Here is a 22789-nt window from a genome sequence, read left to right as displayed (position 1 = left end):
AACCGAGGTTAGAATTTAACTCTCTTCTGTTGCCCAACTTTAAGGATGTGTGTGGTTCATCTGTGACCTACTTATTGAGGTCTCAAGTGTAGAGGCCTCTGTACAATGTTTCGAAACAAATCAACATTCATCAACCCAGCTGTTGGAAACTAACACACCACTGTAAAGCAATTATACTCCAATAAAGATGCTAAAAACAAAAAAACAAAAACAAAAACACCCCAGCTGTTGGATGAGAAAGCTCACTGCTTTAAGTGACTATCAATAAATCCAGGAAATGAAGCAAAAAGGAAATAAAAGTAGCAGACATTTACTGACCTTTATTCCAAAAGCTTACACTATTATCTCATAAGCCTTGTAATAATTTCCTACCTCAAGTGGTGATTATTATGCCCATTTTACAGATGAGGGAGTTAAGGCATGACTAAAATTAAATGGTCACTAGGTGAGACAGCCAGGATACAAACTCTGGTGCTCCAGTGAGACTGAATGGATATAACACACTGAATGTGGGGGGACGGGAGGCACACATAATTTGCCTGACGTAATACTGACTACATGTGCTGTGTTTAAGAGACCTTTTTGCCTGTTCTCCTAACAGTGGATAAAAAAGTCATTAAGATGACAAGAATGTATGAAGAGAACTATCCTAATGATAGTTTTGGCGGTAATGGCAAAAACTGGATACAATAAAATACTGGATTTGTTCAGTGATGATGAAGTTTTACAGCTATACCTATAAACTAAAAAAATTTTTTACTTCTGAAATTCCTCTTGAAAAAGTAACTTTGTTACTATCTGAAATACCATTAAATTTTAACCCTTGCTGTCTCCATTGAAACAATTGCTTTAATAATTCTATTTTTCATAAGGCAAAGTTTCTAAGGAATGTAAGTCTCATAGTGGCAAACAAACTGAACGAAAGATTCCACCCTCGTGGAATTTATTCAAGGAACCTATGAAAATCTACTATACAGTCGTGTAGACATCTGTTAGCTACAAACACTGTTCATACTTCAACATGGAAAGCCTGTCTAACTTGGGTAGCGCTCATGGACCAAATGAAGAAAAGACATGAGATTTTTACCATTAAAGCCTGAATTATGTAGGTTTTGTTCATTTTTAAACCTATACCATATATTGGCATATATAATCGAAAAGATTATGTCATGAAGAAGAGGAAATAAAGCAATTAATTATTTGTGTAATAAACACTCAAAATACAATTTTTAGGCCTAAATAATCTGGTGTGGTTATTTACATGGAACACAGAAATGAAACTTCTGTTTCATTTGGGGTACAAATGGCACTGACGTTACTGTGACAGTTTTACTGAACTGTATAGTTATGGCTTTAAACCAAAATACTTATCTGTATAAAGTCAGAAAAATAGCAACTACCACAAATTAGCTATAGAGATGCTCAGAGAACTTGGTCCTTAGTGACTCTGACGGGCCTCTTTCAAGAGTCAAAGGGCTCATAATCAAACATAATTAGAAAATTCAGTTTTTATGATCAATGTATCTGATAGTATTTTGAAAGTCTCCATAAAGTACTATGACTTTGTAAAGAGCTAAACCTCATTTTACCTTAGAGTTTAGTATAATGAACGTAAATTAATGTAAACTATTTAAACATGAAATCCAACTTCGTTTCCAACATTCACTGTATTACACGATTCCCTCCACCTTCTAAAGAACATGATCTGAGTCAGGTTCTCACCTTCTCCTGACACGGCCGGCTTGGCTGCTGGGGAAGCTACTCTCTTTAGACTAGCAGGACTTTCTGAAGAACCAGAATCCATGCTGGAAGAGGGGGGGAAAGTATTTTAATTTTCACCCTCAAAGAAAACAGTACAAATGACACTGATTTTTCTTTTTAAAAACTGTTTAACATTTAAAGCATTGATCATCTACAGCTGAAATAGATGCACTCAGCTAAGTCAAAACACATCACAAGGGGCCACAGAGGCCTGATTCTAAGCTCACATCCTTGTTTGCCAGCACTTTGCTTTGCTGGATACACAGCTAATGTACTGGTCTATTTCAAAGCATGACTGACAGATGCTCATTCAATATTTTTGCTCTTCATCTCTTCTTGAAGCTCATAATTTGTTTTGACCATCTACATGGTTAGAACAATTAAACAACAACCTTTATGTCAAGGTTCCATGCTATAAGTTTCCTAATGAAAAAGATAATTCATTCTTCCACAAATTTTCCCAAATGCTTTGGGTCTCTAAGTAGTACTGTACGTCTGGAACAGTACTGGATACTAAGCATGAAGAGGGGCATAATCTCCAACAAATCCCCAAGAATGTTCCAGGTCTCAGAGTAGAATTCCCTCATGCATAATTCAATGAAAAACAGGATATACAGGCTTCTATGAGCAAGGAAAAAAAATGACCATTTATCTGTAAGAGGCTCTCCCCTGTTGCCATGTACCCTAATTTTTGCAGTTAAAAGATCCAGTTTAAAGACAAAATAATCCTTCAACTCCTATCTATGAATCGTAACTAGTGCAAACAATAATTTCATGCCTGACATGGTTTTCATCCAATAGAAGCAGATAAATACAAACATACCTCGTAGATTTCCTTATGGGCCCTGAAATGAGCTTCACGTAGGACTTGGGGAACCAACCCTTCTGGCCTTGAACTTCTCCAAACCACCACATGTCTTGCTGCTCCAGGACGGTGATGACATCATTTTTGTTAAAATTTAAATGGTTGTCTTTTTTGGCTCTCCAAGGATACAGGGCTTGTGCCTGTAGCCCCTCCACCTTTTCACCCTTGTGTGGAAGAACATAAAGGACCTCTCATCACTCTGTGACTTGTTATCCGTTCAGGTGACGTGAACACCGGCTCCTCCCCCGCGATGGGCACACGCAGGCACGCGCGCAGCCACGGAGGACCCTGCCTCAGCACAGCACTGGTGCCACACGCGCCATTGTTCGCAGTAACTGTTTATCTCCAAAAGTGGAGGTGAAAATCTGCTAGCCTATTCACAAAGCCGTGGTCGGGCCATCTAGAATTCTCCATTTAAACAAGCCAGGAGGTCGTGTTTAGTCTGTTGCACCTGGCTGTGTGCCTTTTCTGTTTGGGTTCTATTTTAAGTCTCAAGTTGCCCAGGGCACTCCCACTCCTGCCAATTTCCAATCGGATTTGGGTGTTTAGTGGGGGATTAATACCAGAGCAGAAACCTTATGAAATCTCAAAAGGTAATTAACTGATGTCTTAGTTTAGGTGGACACAGGGAAATACACCTTGCATTGGATTGGGTTTGTTTCAGTTCCTTTTTAGAGGAACAGGGGTTTGGCAAGCATAAATCCACTGTAATCCCCATTTACTATAAATACATCTATACGCAAACCATATACAAAGATGAATAAAATGCCATCTCTGCCTCCCCAAAATAATTTAGGTTAAAACACTTTATTAACCAGAAAGCACTATAAAGATGGGCAGTATGATATTATTACCAAGGAACTCATAATTCATGAGGAAGAAAGAGATACAAACAACTCTGCCTACCACCCGGCAGAATGAAGTACGCTAAGAAGAGGTTCTAACTATTCACAGCGGGAACAGAGAGAAAAGAGGGATTAATGCTGCCGGAGGGCAACAGGGGGAATTTCACAGAGGAGGCAGCGTTTGAGCTGGGCCTTGAAGGACCAGAAGGATTTTGATAGCTAGGGCTTCGGAGGAAGGGCACTCCAGGCGGAGGGCACGGCCGCGAGATGCTGTCCCGCAAAGTGTCCAGGGGGAGAAGCGCAATCTGGGGGTGCGTGTGGCCTAGTCTCATGGAGGGGTGGCGTAGGAGATGAGGCTGGAAAGGCAGGGTGAGGCATTTATTATCTTTTTTAAGACTGTAACATAAAACAGTTACAGTATCTTAAAACGATACTATAAAATACAACAACGTCAACTTTCCATTACATACGTAAATGGACAAGAACAAGGGATAATGCCCAATGACAGTTCATTCAGAACCAACTTGGACTTGCCTGTAGAAGATATTTCCATAATGACATTTAACTGTGATTATGTCTGACAAGTGGAGAATTTATGACAGGTCGAAGAGTTTCGGCTTCCATGTTGGTCTCCGTGGGTTCTCGCCTTCTTAGACCTATGACATCCCTATTTCCTTCCATCTCGACTGTACACTCCGCCCAGTCTTCAGAACTGAGGAGGGGTCTCTGGATTCCAAATGCCTCCCAGGACCACAGAGTCTCTGCCCGCCGTGTCCCCACCTCGCGCTTGCAGGGCGCCTCACACCGGAGCCGTGGATCTCAGTGCTTCTGTGTTGCCTAATCCTCTCTATCTCTTCCGTTTAGTCTCTGCCATTTCACCTGGGCTCCAGTATTTCATAACCTCTCACCCCGAGAAATCTTTGCTGCACCTGCCCTGTCTATCTTTCCACGTGGAGACGCCTGAATAACCAGCGTGGAATCAGGCAGAACACAGACTCTGGGTTTGAATCCCAAGTCTGTCACTTACTAATTGTGTGACCTTGGACAACTGTTTAATCTCTCCAGGCCTCAGCTTCCACATCTCTAAAACAGAGACACTTTCTTCAAAAGGTGGTTAAGAAAGTGTAACAGGATCTATCCTTAGAGCAGCTATGAGAGTAATAATCTTAACAGGGGTGGCTTATGTTACTATTATTAGTTCTAGTCCCAAACTGTGCAGTATTGCTGGAGAAAGCCAAGATAATGTGTGATGACCAGTTACACATTCAGGTTAAATTCAGCCACATCAGGCTTCATCCTTCTTTACTCAATTTCTTTCATGCATGCTCCGCAGGCCCTCGGGGGCCCCTCCTGAAAAAGCTGCCCAGAGCACAACCTGAACTCCTTTCCCTCCTTCTCCAACCTCTCTTCACCCTTCCTTTCCCAGAAGAAAAAGAAGCCTGTCTTCTTTTCTGTGTTTTTAATGCTGCTTCCACTTAGATTCTCTGGTGCTCAACTTTTCAGACCCTTTCTCCACTGGCCACGTGGCTGCGTCCTGTCCTCCTTCTACTCTGCTCCTTCTCTGTCCTTTCACCAGATCTTGCCACTTTCCCACCAAACATCTCCTCTGTATCCCTCTACGATCTGGTTTATCCTGCTCTTTCCCAGATCACAGATAGGTTTTACTTGCCTCTTTGCCCGGACCACCGCCTTTAATAATATGAGCACCACCACCCCCGCTTTCTGGAAACAGCCTTCAACTTCCCCTCATTTTCCTGGTCCTGAGCCCTCCTCCACCAGAGTCACCACGGCTGAGCATGACACTTGTGCCGCCTGCTGAGCTGGGACAGATGCAACGAAAAGGGGCAGCTCCTCTCAGGAGCTGCCCTACTTCCAGGTCAGAGAAGACACACGCTCTGTGCAATTTCCATCTTTGTGCACTCTCTCTCCTTTGAAGAGCTCACTCATTTCCTGAGATCTGATCTATGTCCCAATTCCTGCCAGACAGAATGACCTGGCTGTCCCCTTCTCACCTTAAAATTAACACGTCTAAAACCCAACTTCTTCTCGCTAAAAATCAATTTCTCTTTCTGCCTTCCTTGTTCCCCTGTAAAGTCAAATCTTTTTCTCAGTCCCAGACCTTTCCTTTCCTTTTTGCTCCCACAGGCATTGGGGCTCCCCCCTCTTCAACTGTTGTCAGTGCCCCCATGTCCCCGACTCGAATCTTCCTGCACACACCACCCTCCACGTAAATCTGCCCAGAGCCTGTGTTCACTCTGGTTGTTCCCCGAGCAGAAACTGTCCCTGACCCCCAAATGCCTGCCAGATGGGCAATTTCGCTGTTTGGTTTGACTATTTTAGAAATTTCATTCCTTTATTTATTAAATAAATAAATAAAGGAATAAATTCCTTTATTTATTACCCTTTCAGAAATTACTTTCTTAGCAAGGCATTTAAGAGCTTCCCATTAATCTGTAATCGGTCTACCTTTTTTGATAAATATTCAATGGTCTAGCCAAATGGATTGACCCACGACTTTCCCGAAACACTCTCTGACCTCCTACCTAAAGCCTCTCCTCACATTATTTTCTTTTTAACTTTTTATTTCATACTGGAGTATAGCTGATTAAAAATGATGTGATACCCTCACAGTATTTTCTGTCTGACATGCCAGCCCTCTCCGTTTCCTAATGAGCTCTTACCCACTGTTCAAGATGGAGTTCAAATGTCTGAACTCCATCCTCTGAACTGTCACTATTCCCTCTACTGGGAAAATGTGAACTGGATCCCGCCCTGCCAGCCGACCCAGATGCATATAATGAGGCTTACTCCTAAATGACATTGACAACAAGCACTGGCTGAATCTGTCCGCCCCACACAGGCACTCGAGGCCCTCCTGCTCCCATCGATGCTGTTACCTGGCCTAAAACAGGAGATGGAGAGGAGCCCGTGGCTGTGGCTGGAGTGAAGGCTGATCTCTGTCTCAACTGCCCGGCGCTCGGAACGGTGAGGGAGGGCTGGGCTGCCCACGCATCCCAATTGTCGGTTTCTGGTTTCTCATTCGTGCTGGTGGGCCACCTGGAAGGCGAAGCACGCCACCGTGAGTGGCAAGGACTTCCCGATGCACCGGCGTTTCTCCCGCCATAAACATACACCCAGGATGTGCATAGGGCTTGTTTAAGAACAAGGAGGGGGGAAAGAGCACTGGACTTGGGTTTGGCTCTGACCGTCACACACTAGCGATGGGTCTCAGGCAAATTCTAGTAGTTTCTCTGAATCTTGATTTCCTCGTTGATAAAATGGGAACAATATTGTACCACTCTGGTTAGTTGTGAGGGTCACATGAAATACCACATAGAGAAATACTTTGTAACGAGAAAGCCCCAGAGAAACATCCTCACGTGATCATTATCTTCATTTGTAAAGACAATGCTAAATAAGCAAAGAAGAAGTCTCGCACCACATGTGAAAACATGCCAGCCCACCAGCTGGTGCTTAGTAATACCATCTCTCTGTCCCATCATCACACAGCAAGCACCAGGCCACGTGCTCGGATACCATGGTAACTACCAGTGGTATCCTTAGAGCAACCTGTTGTCCTGATATCGGGGATGGTTTTAATTTTGCGATTTTATAATTTTAAATAAACACATCTGTGTCAGTGCAGATTTAAATTCAATTGACTTTTCAAAAATCTTTATAAGACATAAACAAATTTGAAAATTAAAATATTTCCTTTGATAGACGGCACATCCTGATTCAGGGTTTGGAAAATAAGAAGCCTGGAATTATAGCAGGAGAGCTGCAGACCACACATTTATCGAGCAAGAGAGTAACACTGACTGGATCCACAGCAGAACAAAATCCTGGAAAACACAGCACTTGTCTTCTATTTTAGTGTAAGCTTTAGTTTCAAAAGTCAGAACTTTTCAATCAAAATCAAGACAGGGAATACAAACTACTATACACAAAATAGACAAGCAACAAGGATTTACTGTATAGCACAGGGAACTATATTTAATGTCATGTAATAACCTATAATGGAAAAGAATCTGAAAAAATATATACAGTAAGTCCCCTACATACGAACGAGTTCTGTTCCGAGAGCACATTCGAAAGTCCAATCTGTTCATAAGTCCAACAGAGTTAGCCTAGGTACCCAACTAACATAATCGGCTATACAGTACTGTACTGTAATAGGTTTATAATACTTTTCACACAAATAATACATAAAAAACAAACACAAAAATAAAGAAAACATTTTTAATCTTACAATATAATACCTTGAAGAGTACAGTACAGTACCAGCTACATTACTGCTGCTTTTACGCTTGTTTCCTGACATCCTGGGCTTGAAATAAAGATACTGTACTACTGTACTCTATACAGTACCGTACAGTAAAGTACACAAAAGAACAACTATGTGACAATGTACGCCAGACGCGTGAACTGACTTACGTGATTGGACATGCGAATGCACGTTCGTGTCTTTGAACGTTCGCAACTTGAAGGTTCGTATGAGGGGACTTACTGATATATAACTGAATCACTTTGCTGTACTCCTGAAACTAACACAATATTATAAATCAACTATACTTCAATTAAGAAAAAAACAATCGAGAGGAGAATTTCAACTTGGTTTCAATCATGCTAATAAAAGACTACTTTTTAGCAGAGATTAGATAGGGAGGGCCTTCTTTAGCACTTTCAACAATTTATGTGAAAATGTAAGTATGAAAAACTTGCTATTCCTTACATCCTTCCCTCCACTTCCTCCTGCCCTTGGTCATCACTCACCTCTCTCTCCTCTATTTCCTCCACCTGATCTTTCTCCAGCATTATGCCCTGACTCCTTGCCTTCAATTTGTTTCTTCTGAAAGATGATCAGACTTGAAAACAAATTTAAAACACTTCTGGGGCTTCCCTGGTGGCGCAGTGGTTGAGAATCTGCCTGCCAATGCAGGGGACACGGGTTCGAGCCCTGGTCTGGGAGGATCCCACATGCCGCGGAGCAATTAGGCCCGTGAGCCACAACTACTGAGCCTGCACGTCTGGAGCCTGTGCTCCACAACTAGAGAGGCCGCGATAGTGAGAGGCCCACGCACCGCGATGAAGAGTGGCCCCCACTTGCCGCAACTGGAGAAAGTCCTCGCACAGAAACGAAGACCCAACACAGCAATAAATAAATAAATAAATAAATTTAAAAACAAAACAAAACAACAACAAAAAAACACTTCTTACGTCCCTTTTACTTGAATGCCACTATAAAATATTTTTAGACTACTGCACACCTAGACCAGTCCTATAACTGGAAGCGTGGACAGTGGCTTCACCTCTCCTTTCAAACCTCTGCTTACACACTGTTTTTAATGCGATTTCCTGATGACCAAAGGCATAGCACGAACAGCGGCCAAGAGTACACATCTCTTCGCTCTGCTGTACGTTTGTACAGGACTGATGAAAGAGAAAAGCTTCCCAGGAAACAGCTTTCTATCTTATTCAAAACCACATGACTAAATTCAATTTCTGTTTCTGTCCAGAAAAAAAAAAAAGTGCTATTTCCATGCAGGAAATGACTCTAAATATTTGCTGTCACGGGTGTCAAGCACATTATTAGGAAACTGTATTTCTCCATTTCTTCCACAAGAATGTAAGATACAGACAAATTATTGAACGAAACAAGGGTCATAGGCTTTACTTTATCCCAGGGCAAATCATTGTTGAGCAATGATATAATTAAATCCAGGTCAGAGAATGCAATCCACCATTTGCCGGAAGACCAGAGAAAGTGGCCATGAAAATTACTCAGAGGTACAACCCAAGACTATAACAACACTTAAAAGATCACTAAGCTGGGATTTCAAAAATCATCAGAAATAGCATCCTACACATACGTGGAGCTGAAGTCGGCCCAGTTGTTGGGGGTCGCGGAGGGCTCTGCAGAGGTCACCGCGGAAGGAGTCGGGGTCTCACGTACAGCCAGTTTGGGTGCAGGGGTGGAGGCAGCATCAGTCACTGGTTTGACTGGGGCAGGAACCTCGTTTTCTGGGATTTTCTCTGCGTAGTTTGCAGGGAACCATCCTGTCTTTCCTTTTAATTCTCCTCCAAGCCAACCCGGTTCTCCAGTTTGGCTTTCATCCACCTGCAGGAAAGTCATAAAGTTTAATTCAGTGGAACTAAATCAACCCCTAAAAACACTAAACACTCTACCAGAACAAAGCCCCCGCCTCTGACCCGGTCAGACTAACACACGGCACAGACATTTCTTCACTTTATTCTTAGTCTAAGAGTCTGGAAAAATGGTCTCTAAACTTTAACTCTGAAGAAACAGTAGGTGCTATAATTCAAGTTCTTAGTCTTTTGTGCCTGTTTAGCTTTTTCTTTTTCCCCTAGTAATAGCAGTTAAGACCAATAAGGAATCCTAATAAGGCCTACAGTTTAAATTTTTAGAGCTACTTTGAATTAGAAAGTGATGTGACAGACTTCATCACTCAGGAAGTCATGTAATTGTTAAAAATAATTTGACTTAGGTTTATTATTTAAAACAAAGGAAAGGGTGCAATCAATATGAATTTAGCACTCTAAAAAAAAAATCTCTAAACTAAGCAGTACTTATTCAGCATAGGGACAAGATAAAAAATAGAGCCTTAGATGGTTTCTACAGCAAGTAAAACTGGCTGCTGTGTTTAGCCATTTAAAAGCTCCACAGATACATGACGAGAAAATTAAGGAAATGATTATTTACAGCAACAATTAATTTTATTAAAGTCCTAGAGTTTTCTTTTGTATAAATTTCACTTTAATATTCACAAACATGCACATGAGAATATAGGATTCTGCTGTTAAAAAATTTCAGAGATTTATTACAACTGTGTTTTTAATGTTTGCATTTTATTTTAATTCTGACCAAAAGGATTAGTCAAAATCACCAGAATGATTCTACTTATCTTTAGAAGTTACTCTCACTATTTTATAAGCAACAGGAGATCAATTTGAGGACAATTACATTCACTAGTAGAAAATTATTTTCATTACAATAAGTCAAATAAGGTTCTGTCAGAGACCTTATCCTATTTTTATTGCATAATATACTGCCTAAGGAGGTAGTACATTGGACCTTAATGTTGCTTTTTCGAAATCACAGAAATGAGTATGTAGGGTCTTAACAATGATTTTGGAAAAAGTGGCAAAAATACCAGTTTTCTAACCCGTTCAAATATTCAGTTAAAAAAAACCCACGGGCTTCCCTGGTGGCGCAGTGGTTAAGAGTCCGCCTGCCAATGCAGGGGACACGGGTTCGAGCCCTGGTCCCGGAAGATCCCACATGCCGCGGAGCAGCTGGGCCCGTGAGCCACAATTACTGAGCCTGTGTGTCTGGAGCCTGTGCTCCGCAACAAGAGAGGCCGCGATAGTGAGAGGCCCGCACACTGCGATGAAGAGTGGCCCCCACTTGCCACAACTGGAGAAAGCCCTCACACAGAAACAAAGACCCAACACAGCCATAAATAAACAAATAAATAAATAAATAAAAATTTAAAAAAAAAAAAAAAAAACCCACAAAAACCCCAAAGCAAATAACTATGGAACCAAACATCCGTTTGTATTCAGTGCAGAGTCATATGGTATAATGTTTATTAGCTTATTTGAATTAAAAAAAAATGCCTGGGGTAGGGGTGGAGAAAGTAGAATACAGGACTTTCTACTTAATTCTGCATGTTATTTATAAAATATTCAGTCCATAGGAGAGCTTCCTTGCTGCTCTCTCTACGTTAGGAACCCTATTGTCATGGGTAAAAGCAGTTTTTAAAGCTGAGAATTCTCCAAAAAGGAGTTCCCCGAGATAGCAACACTGCTTCCAAAGGTTCTATTTTTGGCTTTACAGTTCCGGTGCTAACACTTGTATCAATGTGAGCACGTGCGCCACTTCTCATTCAGCTGCCCCGCATTGTTTTCTTCTTTCTTTCCTTTTTCTGGGCAGCCCGAACTGTTTCTCCAGATGAGGATTTAAGGTGACATTTTTTCCCCACTTGGATCTTATTTTCTGCTGAACTCAAATGGCTAGATGCCTTTTCTCTCTTGTTTATATTTATTGGTGATATTATGACGCATTTTAACTTTATAGCTGTTTTGCACTGAAAACACAGCTGTTTCTAGGTCAGGCTGAGACAGGGCCTCCCCAGCTTCTCAGCGGGTTAAAGAGCCCAGTTCCCGCCCCCTCCACACGTCCCAGGACCAAAGGTGAGGTCTGGCAGCAGTGAGTGAGGAGCTGGAGCCAGACACAATCGCTTCACCTCAAGACTGCAAAGTGGGGCTTCCCTGGTGGTGCAGTGGTTAAGAATCCGCCTGCCAATGCAGGGGACACGGGTTCGAGCCCAGGTCCGGGAAGATCTCACATGCCGCGGAGCAACTAAGCCCCTGCGCCACAACTGCTGAGCCTGTGCTCTAGAGCCCGTGAGCCACAACTACTGAGCCCACGTGCCACAACTACTGAGCCCACGCGCCTACAGCCTGTGCTCTGCAACAAGAGAAGCCACCACAATCAGAAGCCCGCACACCGTAACGAAGACCCAACGCAGCCTAAATTAAAAAAAAAAAAAAAAAAAAGACTGTGAAGTGTCATGATTAAGAGTAGGGCTCTGCAATTAGACTGCCTCAGTTTTAACACCACTTCTATATTATTAGCTGGTTGACTTTGGGCAAAGTGTAATCTCTTGGTGTCTTGGTTTCTTCATCTGTACAATGAAGGATAATACCAGTACCTGTTTTATAATAGTTGTTGTAAGGAATGAAAAGTATCTAGAACACTGCCTGGCATGTGAGACGTGCTTAATAACAGATTTTCTAAAGCCATCTCTCCTGTTGTCCAGCTCTGACTCTACTGCAGTTCTCTTTTGCCCGGTTCTAAAAGCCTGGCCTCTATTTGACCCTGTTTACTTTAGGTAACCAGAGATTTCTGGTTCTCTATGGGGAGTTCCCTGCTCTAGAAACCTGTCTAGTACCTTAGGTCCTCGGGGTTGGCCTTCCTATCTTCCTGTAGGGGCTGGAATGTGATCCCTGATCACGACCTCTCAAACTCCTACTGGTCTAAGCTAGTTGGACCTCCTTGAATGCCAGCTGCTTTACTTAATTATGTCCTGTGACCCACTGTCATTCCCTTGAGACCTGGGTCTTACCTGGTTAACCAGACTTTTGGTTGACATCTGGAATTGGATCTGAAGCCCTGAGGAAATGTTCCACCCTATGGGCAGGTCTAGCTCACACCCTAGTTAATCACACCCAGCCTTGTCACCTGATATGACAGAAAGCAGGCTTCACCACTGAAAGGTGCTTGTGTGTACTCAGGAAGGGGAGAGGGTGCCACATCAGCTCCTTATCCCTGCAAATAAGAGTTTCTGCCATCCTTGAGGGCAATAGTGAAATCAGTATTTCACTTTTAACCAAGGAAATCCATCAGTCAACTTGAACAAACAATAATCTCAATTAGTTTTATCTATTCTTATATGAATCCATTAATTTTAATGAGTAATTAAATTTTAAGGTTCAGGGATTATAATAAAAATTCCCTCCTAACATTAAATTAACCACTTAGAAAAAGCATAAGGGGGACTTCCCTGGTGGCGCAGTGGCTAAGAATCTGCCTGCCAATGCAGGGGACACAGGTTCAAGCCCTGGTCCGGGAAGATCCCACATGCCACGGAGCAACTAAGCCTGTGCGCCACAACTACTGAGCCCACGCTCTAGAGCCTGCGAGCCACAACTACTGAGCCCACGTGCCACAACTACTAAAGACCGCGTGCCTAGAGCCCGTGCTCTGCAACAAGAGAAGCCACTGCAATGAGAAACCTGCCTGCCGCAACGAAGAGTAGCCCCTGTTCACCACAACTAGAGAAAGCCCGTGCGCAGCAATGAAAATAAATAAATTTATTAAAAAAAAAAAAAGAAAAAGCATAAGGGGTCTCATATGAAAATGAGAAACATTCCTTCCTGGATTTGAAAAGCTTTACTCAAAATGCCAATCCCATTGTGGAAAAACGGGACATAAAATTAGGATAGAATAAGCAAAGTCAAGCACACAGACTTTTTTGTAATGTGGCTGGCTATAATGTGGACTTATACACACAGGGTAGATTCATCTATCGGTGGCTGTAAGTCAGGGGGATTTTGATATTAACAATATTGGTCTTTTTTAAAAATTAATTAATTAATTAATATTTAGTTTTGGCTGCGTTGGGTCTTCATTGCTGCACGTGGGCTTTCTCTAGTTGCGGCGAGCAGGGGCTACTCTCCATTGCGGTGCACAGGCTTCTCATTGCGGTGGCTTCTCTTGTTGCGGAGCATGGGCTCTAGGCGCCACAGGCTTCAGTAGTTGTGGCATGCAGGCTCGGTAGTTGTGGCTCGCGGGCTCTAGAGCGCAGGCTCAGTAGTTGTGGCGCACGGGTTTAGTTGCTCCGCAGCATGTGGGATCTTCCCGGGTCAGGGCTCGAACCCGTGTCCCCTGCATTGGCAGGCGGATTCTTCACCACTGCACCACCAGGGAAGCCCAACAATACTGGTCTTAATACAATTTCATTTAATCAGCCCCGCAGCAACACCTCAAAACATTTGGGGTCATTCTAATGAAACATCAACATGGGAAGCACAAACCCCAAATGTTGCTTAAATGTCTGGGAATATGTTACAGATCTAGTCTACGAACTGTTAATAATTATGCACTGCATACTGTAGGGCACTGATGCAACAGTCAAATGCACACAGCGTATCAGGTTCAAGTACACGTAGCTGAAACCCAATAATATCATATTTCTTTTCTCAATGTTTATATGCTTCATGACCGCCATCTTCATGGTGACACTAAGATTTTTAAAGCCTCTGACCTTGTCACAAAGAAGGGTAACAGAAATCCCCTCTCCCCTCACAAGCAGGACAAAGCATGGACAGCAAACAGGTTTAAACTGTGTACCAACTTAGACCCACCAGTGCAGCTGCCTGGGATGTGCTGCAGAATGCGGGGAGAAGCACATGTTTCGTACATTTGCTAGTTTGGAAATAAAAGGTTTCCCCCTAAACTCCTGGATGAGGATATTAAAACTGTTTTCTAAAGCGCTAATCTAGAGGTCGGCAAAATTTTCCTTAACTCTCGCAGCGACTCAACTCTGCAGCTGTAGCACAAAAGCAGCTGTAAGCAATATGTAAATGAACACGCCTCAATGTGTTCCAGTAAAACTTTATTACAAAACGGGCATGGGCTGGATTTGGTCCACCCCTGGAATCAGGTATGTGCTGATCCCTCAACACAGCAATGGCTCAGATGTTAAGATTATGGAAATCTAAGAAAGGCAGGAAATAAAAGGTACTGACTACATTGAAAGAAAACAAAACAAAAAAACCCCCCAAAACAATTCTCCATCAAGAAAAGAAAAGGAAAAAAGAATGAGTTTAAATTGCTACAAAAGAAACACTAAATTAGAAGATAAACAACTTTCTGAATGAACTGACTGGTTGATGACTGACAGCCCCTAAAGAAGTCTCCTTTTTTGGATATCTCTAAGAAGAGGATAGTTTCCAGAATGACTTGGGATTAGTCCTGACAGAAAAGAGATTAGGTTAGGTCAGTGGTTCCCTAAACTGACTCCCTGATAGAACCACCTGGACAAGATTTTGAATCCTAAATATGGATAAAAAGTTCCCACAGTCTCTGGGGATGAGCCCTGGATTGGTTGTGGGGTTTTTTTGTGTTTTTTTTTTAAGGTCCCTAAGCAGGATTGATGCACTCAGCCCTGCACCATTTAAAACCAGCTGAGTAGATGATCAGCCTGTTTTCTTAAGATAAACTTCAACAAAATGGCAGTGAGCAGAGGTGTTCCAATTTCTTTTTTTTTCTGGCCACGTGGCATGTGGGATCTTAGTTCCCGGACCAGGGATCGAATCTGTGCCCCCTGCATTGGAAGTGTGGAGTCTTAACCTCTGGACTGCCAGGGAAGTCCCTAATCTCTTATGCTATTCCAATACATTGTGGATGTCAAATTGGACTTATTCACCCTCCAGGTATTGGGACCTCCAGATCAGAAGACAGGCCATAGATTTTCAAAGTATCTAAGCCTTAGCTGTCCAGGTCAAACTCAATTAAGATGTTTCCATTTAGAAGTCTTCCCGGAGCACCTTAGTTCACTCTGATTTCTTTCCTCTTTTACATTCCTAGCAGTTAGTGAGCATTCATTGGGAACTTCATCACACAATGGCCTTTTCATGTGTTTCTCCCTATTTTTCTAAAGAGATTTTAAACATATGAATGGTAGAATTATCTTATTTTTTTTGTATTATCAACAACATTTAGAACGGGACTATATATAAAATACCACTTTAATTTTTGTTAATCATGAAAAAATATTTTTGGAGAAAATTGGGCTGATGCTCAAGTTTTTTTAACAGCAAAATATTTTTTAAAGCCTCCTCCAAGACTGCCTACATTAAAACAGAAAACGTTGCTAGACTTCTAAAATCTAACAGGTATAGTCAGCTACTTTTCAAAGAAGTTTGAGAAATCTGAGAAGCCGATGATTACTGTGCCCACAAAAGTAGGTGAACTCCTGATTATTCAACCAAGAGAGATTGCTAGGAATGTTCTATTGCGTATTTTTCACGATCGTGTTTCTCAACTGCAAACTTCATGAAATAAAAAAATTGCTACTATTACATGTCCATTTCCACTTGTTGGGTACCAATTGTTAGCCTCACAAACATGATACAGTAGAATGCCATTTGAGGTGTCTTGCTGCACCTTGTGGTACAAAATGAAGACACCACCGCTGTCCCCTCAGCAAGAGAATACAGTATGCCTCACAGCACAGCCCCTTCGTTAACATATGTGCGACGTCTGAGATAAAATAAACACCATTCCAGGCCTGGGGAGACATTCTCTGTTAATAGTTGTCGAAGTTGGATTTATCTTTAGTATTTCATTAAAAATTACAAATGTTAATACATTTGTAAACATGAATATAGAAGTACATAGAATTAAACATGAAAGACACCTCTGTAACTGCCCAGTGGTAACCACTGTTAACAGTTTGATGCCTATACTGCGAGACTGTAAACTATATATGTAAAAACATTCATACACACACACACAGCTTTTAATTTAACCAAATGCAACTATGCTCTACATATTGTTTCTGCTTTTTTACTGGAGTTTATTTGTATATGTAGATCTGTGTAATTTTTAAAAACATCTTTATTATATTTATTGTTTAGCTTTATCACAATTTATTTAAACTATTCCCTTACTGATGGATACTGGGCTGTTCCTTGTTTGCTTTTACCAACAATGCTGCAGTGAACATCCATGGACACGTTTATTCGTGCACTTGCTAAAAACAGCCTAGAGGAGGGAGAGTAACAGAATTCCTAGGTCAAGGGGAATGAGAGTTTTAAATTTGAATAGGTATTGCCAAATTGCCCTCCAAATGGCTTAGCCAATTCATACAACCATGCTGACGATGTATATTGTATCCACTTTCCTATACTCTTGACAAAGCTTAATATTATCAAACTCTTAAACTTGCTCACCGGAGAGATGAAAAATGCTATCTCATTTTTAAAATTTGCATTTTCCTGATCACCAAAGAAAGAAGCATCTTTTTTGTATTTTTTTTAAAATCATTTACTTTTCTTCATCTGTATATGTCTCTTTATATCCTCAGCCAACATTTTAAAGCTGTGGGTTTCTTTCATATTAACTTTTCAGAGTCTTTATGTAATATGGATAGTGACCCTTTGTCTCCTATGTATTTTGCAATCTACAGGATTTAAGTTTTTAATATTGTCAAATCTGTCCATTTTTGTCATTGATGGCTTCTAGTTTTAACTCAGAAAGGCATTTCTTAGAAAACTATTCCAATATTCTCCTTAAAAAAAAAAAAGCCTTTTAAAAAAGAATTTTTTAAGTTTAAGTTTTAAGTTTAACCTACTTGGAATTTATTTTTGTCCATGATCTGAGACAGAGACTTGACCTAATAATTTGCCAATATGGAAACTTCAAGTTAGTCCTTACATGGAATCTAGCAAACAGAAACCTGGTAACACAAACATTTACACCTTTTTCTTCATTTTCTATTTTAAGCACAACTTACTACACAAACTCAAAACATCTTTTTACTGCCACGACAACACCCAAAGATATGTGTGCTTACACAGAATTAAAGTGATTTAGGAGAACAAAACATTTAATAAGATGCAGACTTCCTGACAGTCACAAGGCACTCACCCATTCCCCTTTAACCTCCACCAGGAAAGCAAAGGTTTGAAAGCAAGGCAAAATACATGTTTAATGAAATGTTTCATTCTCATGGTATATTTACACTCTATTCTTCTAGTGGGGCTGATGCTTAACTAGTCAATTTGAGGAAAAGGACTCAGTACCATTGTAACAAGACTATGTTTCAAAAAAACAGCAATATATACTCATTAAAATACAGATCATCTGTAACATTTTCTTATGGTAATATTTGGTAACACTTCCTTATCTCAGGAAGAGAACATTACTTTTCTGCACTTTGTGTTGCAACAAAATCCAGTTTCAAATATGTTAGGCTTTTTTTTTTTTTTTTTAAAGCAGTATAAAAATCAACTTTGTAATGAGGTCTTCTCTGCTATGGCTTTGTACCTTCATAATGTTTAGATTCCTGCTATTGCATGGTATTTAGATAATTTCCAATTAATCTGCTTTAAAAGGCACAAGATATTTCAAAGACCAGGCAGGAGGAATAAAGCAGCCTCAGGCCATTAGGAAACAGAAGACAGGGAAGAAGCTGCGAAACACTCCGCCCGGGTCACCATTCACGTGCAGCGTGGTGTGTCTACACTTGAGAGAAACCAGCAGTTCTTTCTGTAAAGAATGAGTGAGGCTGGCGCCCAGGCATTCAAAACTCTGTGCTGAATGAAGGCAGAGAGATTACTGGAAGAGGGTTTTGTTATTGTTAAGGAGATGTTGACTTTGAAAAATTCTGGAGCATTGGGCACGACTTCCTTATTTCCAGCCCATAAGAACTAGAGAAAAAGCTATCAGAAAATAAGTGGAGAAGGGATTGAGTTCTTTGAGTACCAAACATACTGTTCTTTCTATATATTTTGACCCATGAAAGATCACATACTCTAAATACAGATACGATGCATAAACGGAAGATGAATGCATGAGTAATTACAGTGACTGCATGACACCCTTTTATACTGCAAAGACATGGGTCCTAGTATGGGAAGTGTGTTTGCCTCAATTCTTAACTTTCATAGTTCTTAAAAAAAATTCTGAACCATTTCCATATTAAAAAGAAAAAAAAAAGCCAACAGTAATGCAAAGCTTAACCATTTCTAAGACTTAACGTTAATAACTGGATTGAGGAACTACTATTTTCTTTTAGGAAATAATTTAGGTCAACCACATTGCTTTATTCTTTCTTAAACTGGTTACTATAGTTTTAGTTACAATCATAAGATTATTATTATAATAATTAAACAAGCTGTAACAAGCAAAGTTCTACACTCTTTCATCTGTTCATTTATAGAGTAGGAAAGCAGGTTAACTGTATTTAATTCATTACTCTTCACACAATTCAAAGTTTACACAAAGGCAAAAAAAGATGCTTTGACCCAAAGATACAAAAATTATCAGTGGCAACTATGAAAATGATGATCAAGCATTTTGCATTTAAAACTATTTCTGAAAGACTACTTTTAATATCTAAGTAGTAATCTAAACTCTAAAATTACCAGAGCTTTACAGATTTAAAATTATGCAAGGCTATGTTAAGAACCCATTTTCTTTACCAATTCTATTTTAAAGTGATGCTGGGATACGTTTTTAAGTGCCAACTTTCATTCTAATAGAAAAGGAAGAAGAGTGAGGCCTTACTTCAAAAACTCAAATGCTGGATTACTGGATTTCACACTCACCAACCACTTTACAATTGTCAAATAAAGTACAAAAAGAGGACAGATGGCTAACCATCAACGGAAACCACGCTTTCGCTGGAGTCTTTCTTACCATGACTATATCTCCTGGCTGGATCGTGATTTCATCGTGACTTCTGGACTCAAAGGGATAGAGTGCTCGGTAATACACCACTTTTACATTCTCCTGTGCAGAAATGCTCAGTGGGCCTTTTTCTGTTTACGAGGAAAGAAGGAGAAGGGAACAAAAGTAAAACGTTACACGGAACACAAATGCGTGACACAAGCCAAATTACAGACATCTATCTCCTCTGCTGCCTATCTTAACATCTGAACAATTTCCATCTACTCAAGGAATTTCTGAAACACATAGTGAGGATGTGTTTGGTTCTGAAACCAAAGGAGAGCCAAATCTGATGTCAGCAACTAGAACCCATCAGAGAGGTCATTAGTGGACGTTAAACCAAGGTCATCCCAGTGCCGAGTGCAGTGAGGCTGCCTGAAGTCCCCGTTCTCTGCTCCCTGGCTTAGGCGTCAGCAGTGCGCATCTATAAAGCATCCAGACCTCTTTCCCCCCATGCAGGGTGTCTAGCACGATGCAGCGGTTCGAATGTGACGCAAATTTGAAACAGCCAACCCACAGGGGAGCGGGCAAAGAAGCACAACTTTAACTTTCCATATTAAGAGACATGGAAAGGTTGATGTTTTAGGCCCTCAATGTGGTGATGTAAAACTTAAGTGCTGATTTCACCAAGAACCGTTCTTATTGATCATTCAATCGTAATTCCTGGTGAATTACAAGTCCTAGAGAAAAAAATGAACCAAGGACAGACCCTAGATGAAAATAATGTAGCTTTTCAACGAAGTAAAATTTTTAAAAATGCACATGAGCAGAGGATATTGTGGATCCTGATTAATAACTACTCACAGCCCTCTGAACTGTTTTACCCAAGAGCTGCAAGTATTTTGATACACACCTATTTTCTCTGAAAAGCCGTGAAAGTACTATCTTTGTGTCATCTTGAACTGAATGATGTGCATAATTTCCCACTGACCAAAGGAGAAAAAAAATCCTCATTTTATACCAAGAGGACACATAAGGAACTTAAGATCAAGTCATGGTGAAATAATTTTCAGATCAAAAAAAATATTAAAACATATATTTTGTCCTCGTATGGCACAGGCTCCTGTGTGGATCTGATGGCTTGCCAGTCTTTCTCCCTGGACTGCATGCATCTTGAGGCAGGGAGGGTGTCGGCCAACTCTGAACCCTCACTCCCATCCCTGCCCGCTGTGCAAACAGGAAACAAACATTTGTCATTTGCCAAACAAAGGAAAAGGCCATCACTTTCCTCAGCTGAGTATTACCTCCTAAGCTTTACAATATCGTACAGCCACAAGAGAATTCAAAAAAATACATTCTAGTTTGCATCTGACAAAAGGGATAACGTTTTCTAGCTATTTCAAAGTCTTTCATTTATTGTTATTTATAAAGACGTAACTTATGTTCAAAGGGCAAAAAAAAACGTTTCAAAAGGTAAGAACACAGCTGTACGCAGTGCAGACTAAGGACAGTGAATGTCACGTCACTATAGGCAAGGGGAAGAAGCGCCACTTCCTGCTGCTGAGACAGCTCTGAAATTCCCAGAGAAAATAACAAAACAGAGAAGCAGGAAGGGTTATGACCTCCATTTGGAATACAGGTGTATGAATGGGCCTTGGCAATGAAACTTCATGCCACTGTCGTCTGCAAAAGACTTCTGGATGCCAAAGGTTGGCACGGTGAGGGGAGAACTAAACAGATATCTGATGATGCTAGAAGATGAACAGCTGCACCGTCCAAAAAAAGACACTGATGTTCTCATCGCTATGAACACAGCCAAGATAGAGCCTGATTAGACATGAATATTTCCCAAGAGGATCTGGGAGAACAGGACTTTTTTTTTTTAATTTTTATTTTATATTGGGGTATAGTTGATTTACGATGTTGTGTTAGTTTCAGGTGTAGAAAAGGACTTATTTGTTCGCATAATTTTGGCCTCTCATACCTGCGGTGGACCAGGGTGCTTGGACAGCTGGCTTAGCTGGCTCTTGTTGTTGAAGGAAAAGCCGACTCAGCTTGTCTTGCATTTCCTGTTTGCCCTTTTCCTCACTGTCCTTCTTTTTGACACTCTCTTCCCTTTTGAGTTTTTCCTCCTCGTGGGGTTTTCTTGGCCGCTGATGCTCATCTTCTTGTTGCATGTGCTCCAGCCACTGCTGGCCCCTTTCCTGAGCTCGTCTGTCAACAAAATGCCTGATTACAGCAGGGAAGCAACTCCAAGTTAACACTGCTGTGTGGCCCCTTTGCACAAAGGGCTCCATCTAGTCAATGGGATGCTGAACACCAAGGGATATTGTTCTTCAGATGGAGGGATCTGAATCAATGAAACAGAGGCTCTCAGGGCTCCCCTTCTGAGTGAGATGAAATCACATGATTTAGAAAAACACAGAAAGAAAATTCCTGATATAGCTAGCTTATAAAGTGATTAGAAAAATCACAAAAATACTTCTCGATTTTAAAACTGGCATATAATTGCAAAGAAAAATAAAAGCCATAAAACACAGGAACATAACTTCCATGAAGAGAAAGTATACCCAGCACTGCAAATGAAATATTGCTTAAAGAAGTCCATGAACAATTAGATCACTGAGGGGACACACCGTAGGTACACGCACACAAGTAGCTCCCCAGAACTGAAGCGGAAACCAACAGGTTATTTTGAACACTTGAGGTAGTAACCATCCCTTACTAAGCAACAGTTTCTATATATTTTACTGAATTCAACTACTTTGTTTTTCAAACTAGCTGACACAAAGAGATAAAGTGCAATTAAATACAGGCCTTGAAAAATATGATGGCCTCAACCTGAAATCCATAGGAAAAGATCGGGGATGATTTTTCACTCTTTCCATAATATTTTAGAAAATCAGAAAACACTTTAAATGATCACACTTTAAATGAAACTAATGTGGGACTTCCCTGGTGGCACAGTGGGTAAGACTCTGCACTCCCAATGCAGGGGCCTGGGTTTGACCCCTGGGCAGGGAACTAGATCCCACAGGCATGCCGCAACTAAGAGTTTGCATGCCACAGCTAAGGAGCCCGCCTGCTGCAACTAAGGAGCCCATGTGCTGCAACTAAGACCCGGTACAACCAAATAAAGAAAGAAACTAATGTGCAATAATAAATGATACCATGTTAATAATAACTAGTCCTCCACATTTGTTAACTACTTTAACCCTCACACTAGGTAGGTAGGTCCTATCATTATCATCCAAATTTTACAGATGAAAATGAGGCAGAGGGAGTGAATGACTTGTCCAAGGTCACACAGCCACACCAGCTTGGGGACCACTT

General features: G+C 41.0%; 1 protein-coding gene across 4 annotated transcripts in view; it reads right to left on the bottom strand.

Annotated features, from left to right (window-relative positions):
• ITSN1 (intersectin 1) overlaps positions 1-22789 on the bottom strand; it is a 227680-nt gene that overhangs the window by 71186 nt on the left and 133705 nt on the right. For all 4 annotated transcript variants that reach the window (XR_014262787.1, XM_082459102.1, XM_082459098.1 and 1 more), the window contains exons 18-23: positions 21441-21670; positions 19487-19608; positions 9345-9592; positions 6369-6528; positions 2585-2790; positions 1723-1805 (exon numbers count right to left, since the gene is read on the bottom strand). Coding sequence is in view for 3 of the 4 variants with exons in the window: in XM_082459102.1 (XP_082315228.1) it covers positions 1723-1805; positions 2585-2790; positions 6369-6528; positions 9345-9592; positions 19487-19608; positions 21441-21670 (1049 nt within the window). In the remaining variant the exon portion in view is untranslated. The remainder of the gene's footprint in view (positions 1-1722; positions 1806-2584; positions 2791-6368; positions 6529-9344; positions 9593-19486; positions 19609-21440; positions 21671-22789) is intronic.

This window comes from Balaenoptera physalus (assembly GCF_965194825.1).
Source record: "Balaenoptera physalus genome assembly, chromosome: 4".
NCBI lineage: Eukaryota > Metazoa > Chordata > Mammalia > Artiodactyla > Balaenopteridae > Balaenoptera > Balaenoptera physalus.
Note: the sequence above shows the minus strand (reverse complement) of the source record. Positions and strands in the feature narration are given on the sequence as shown.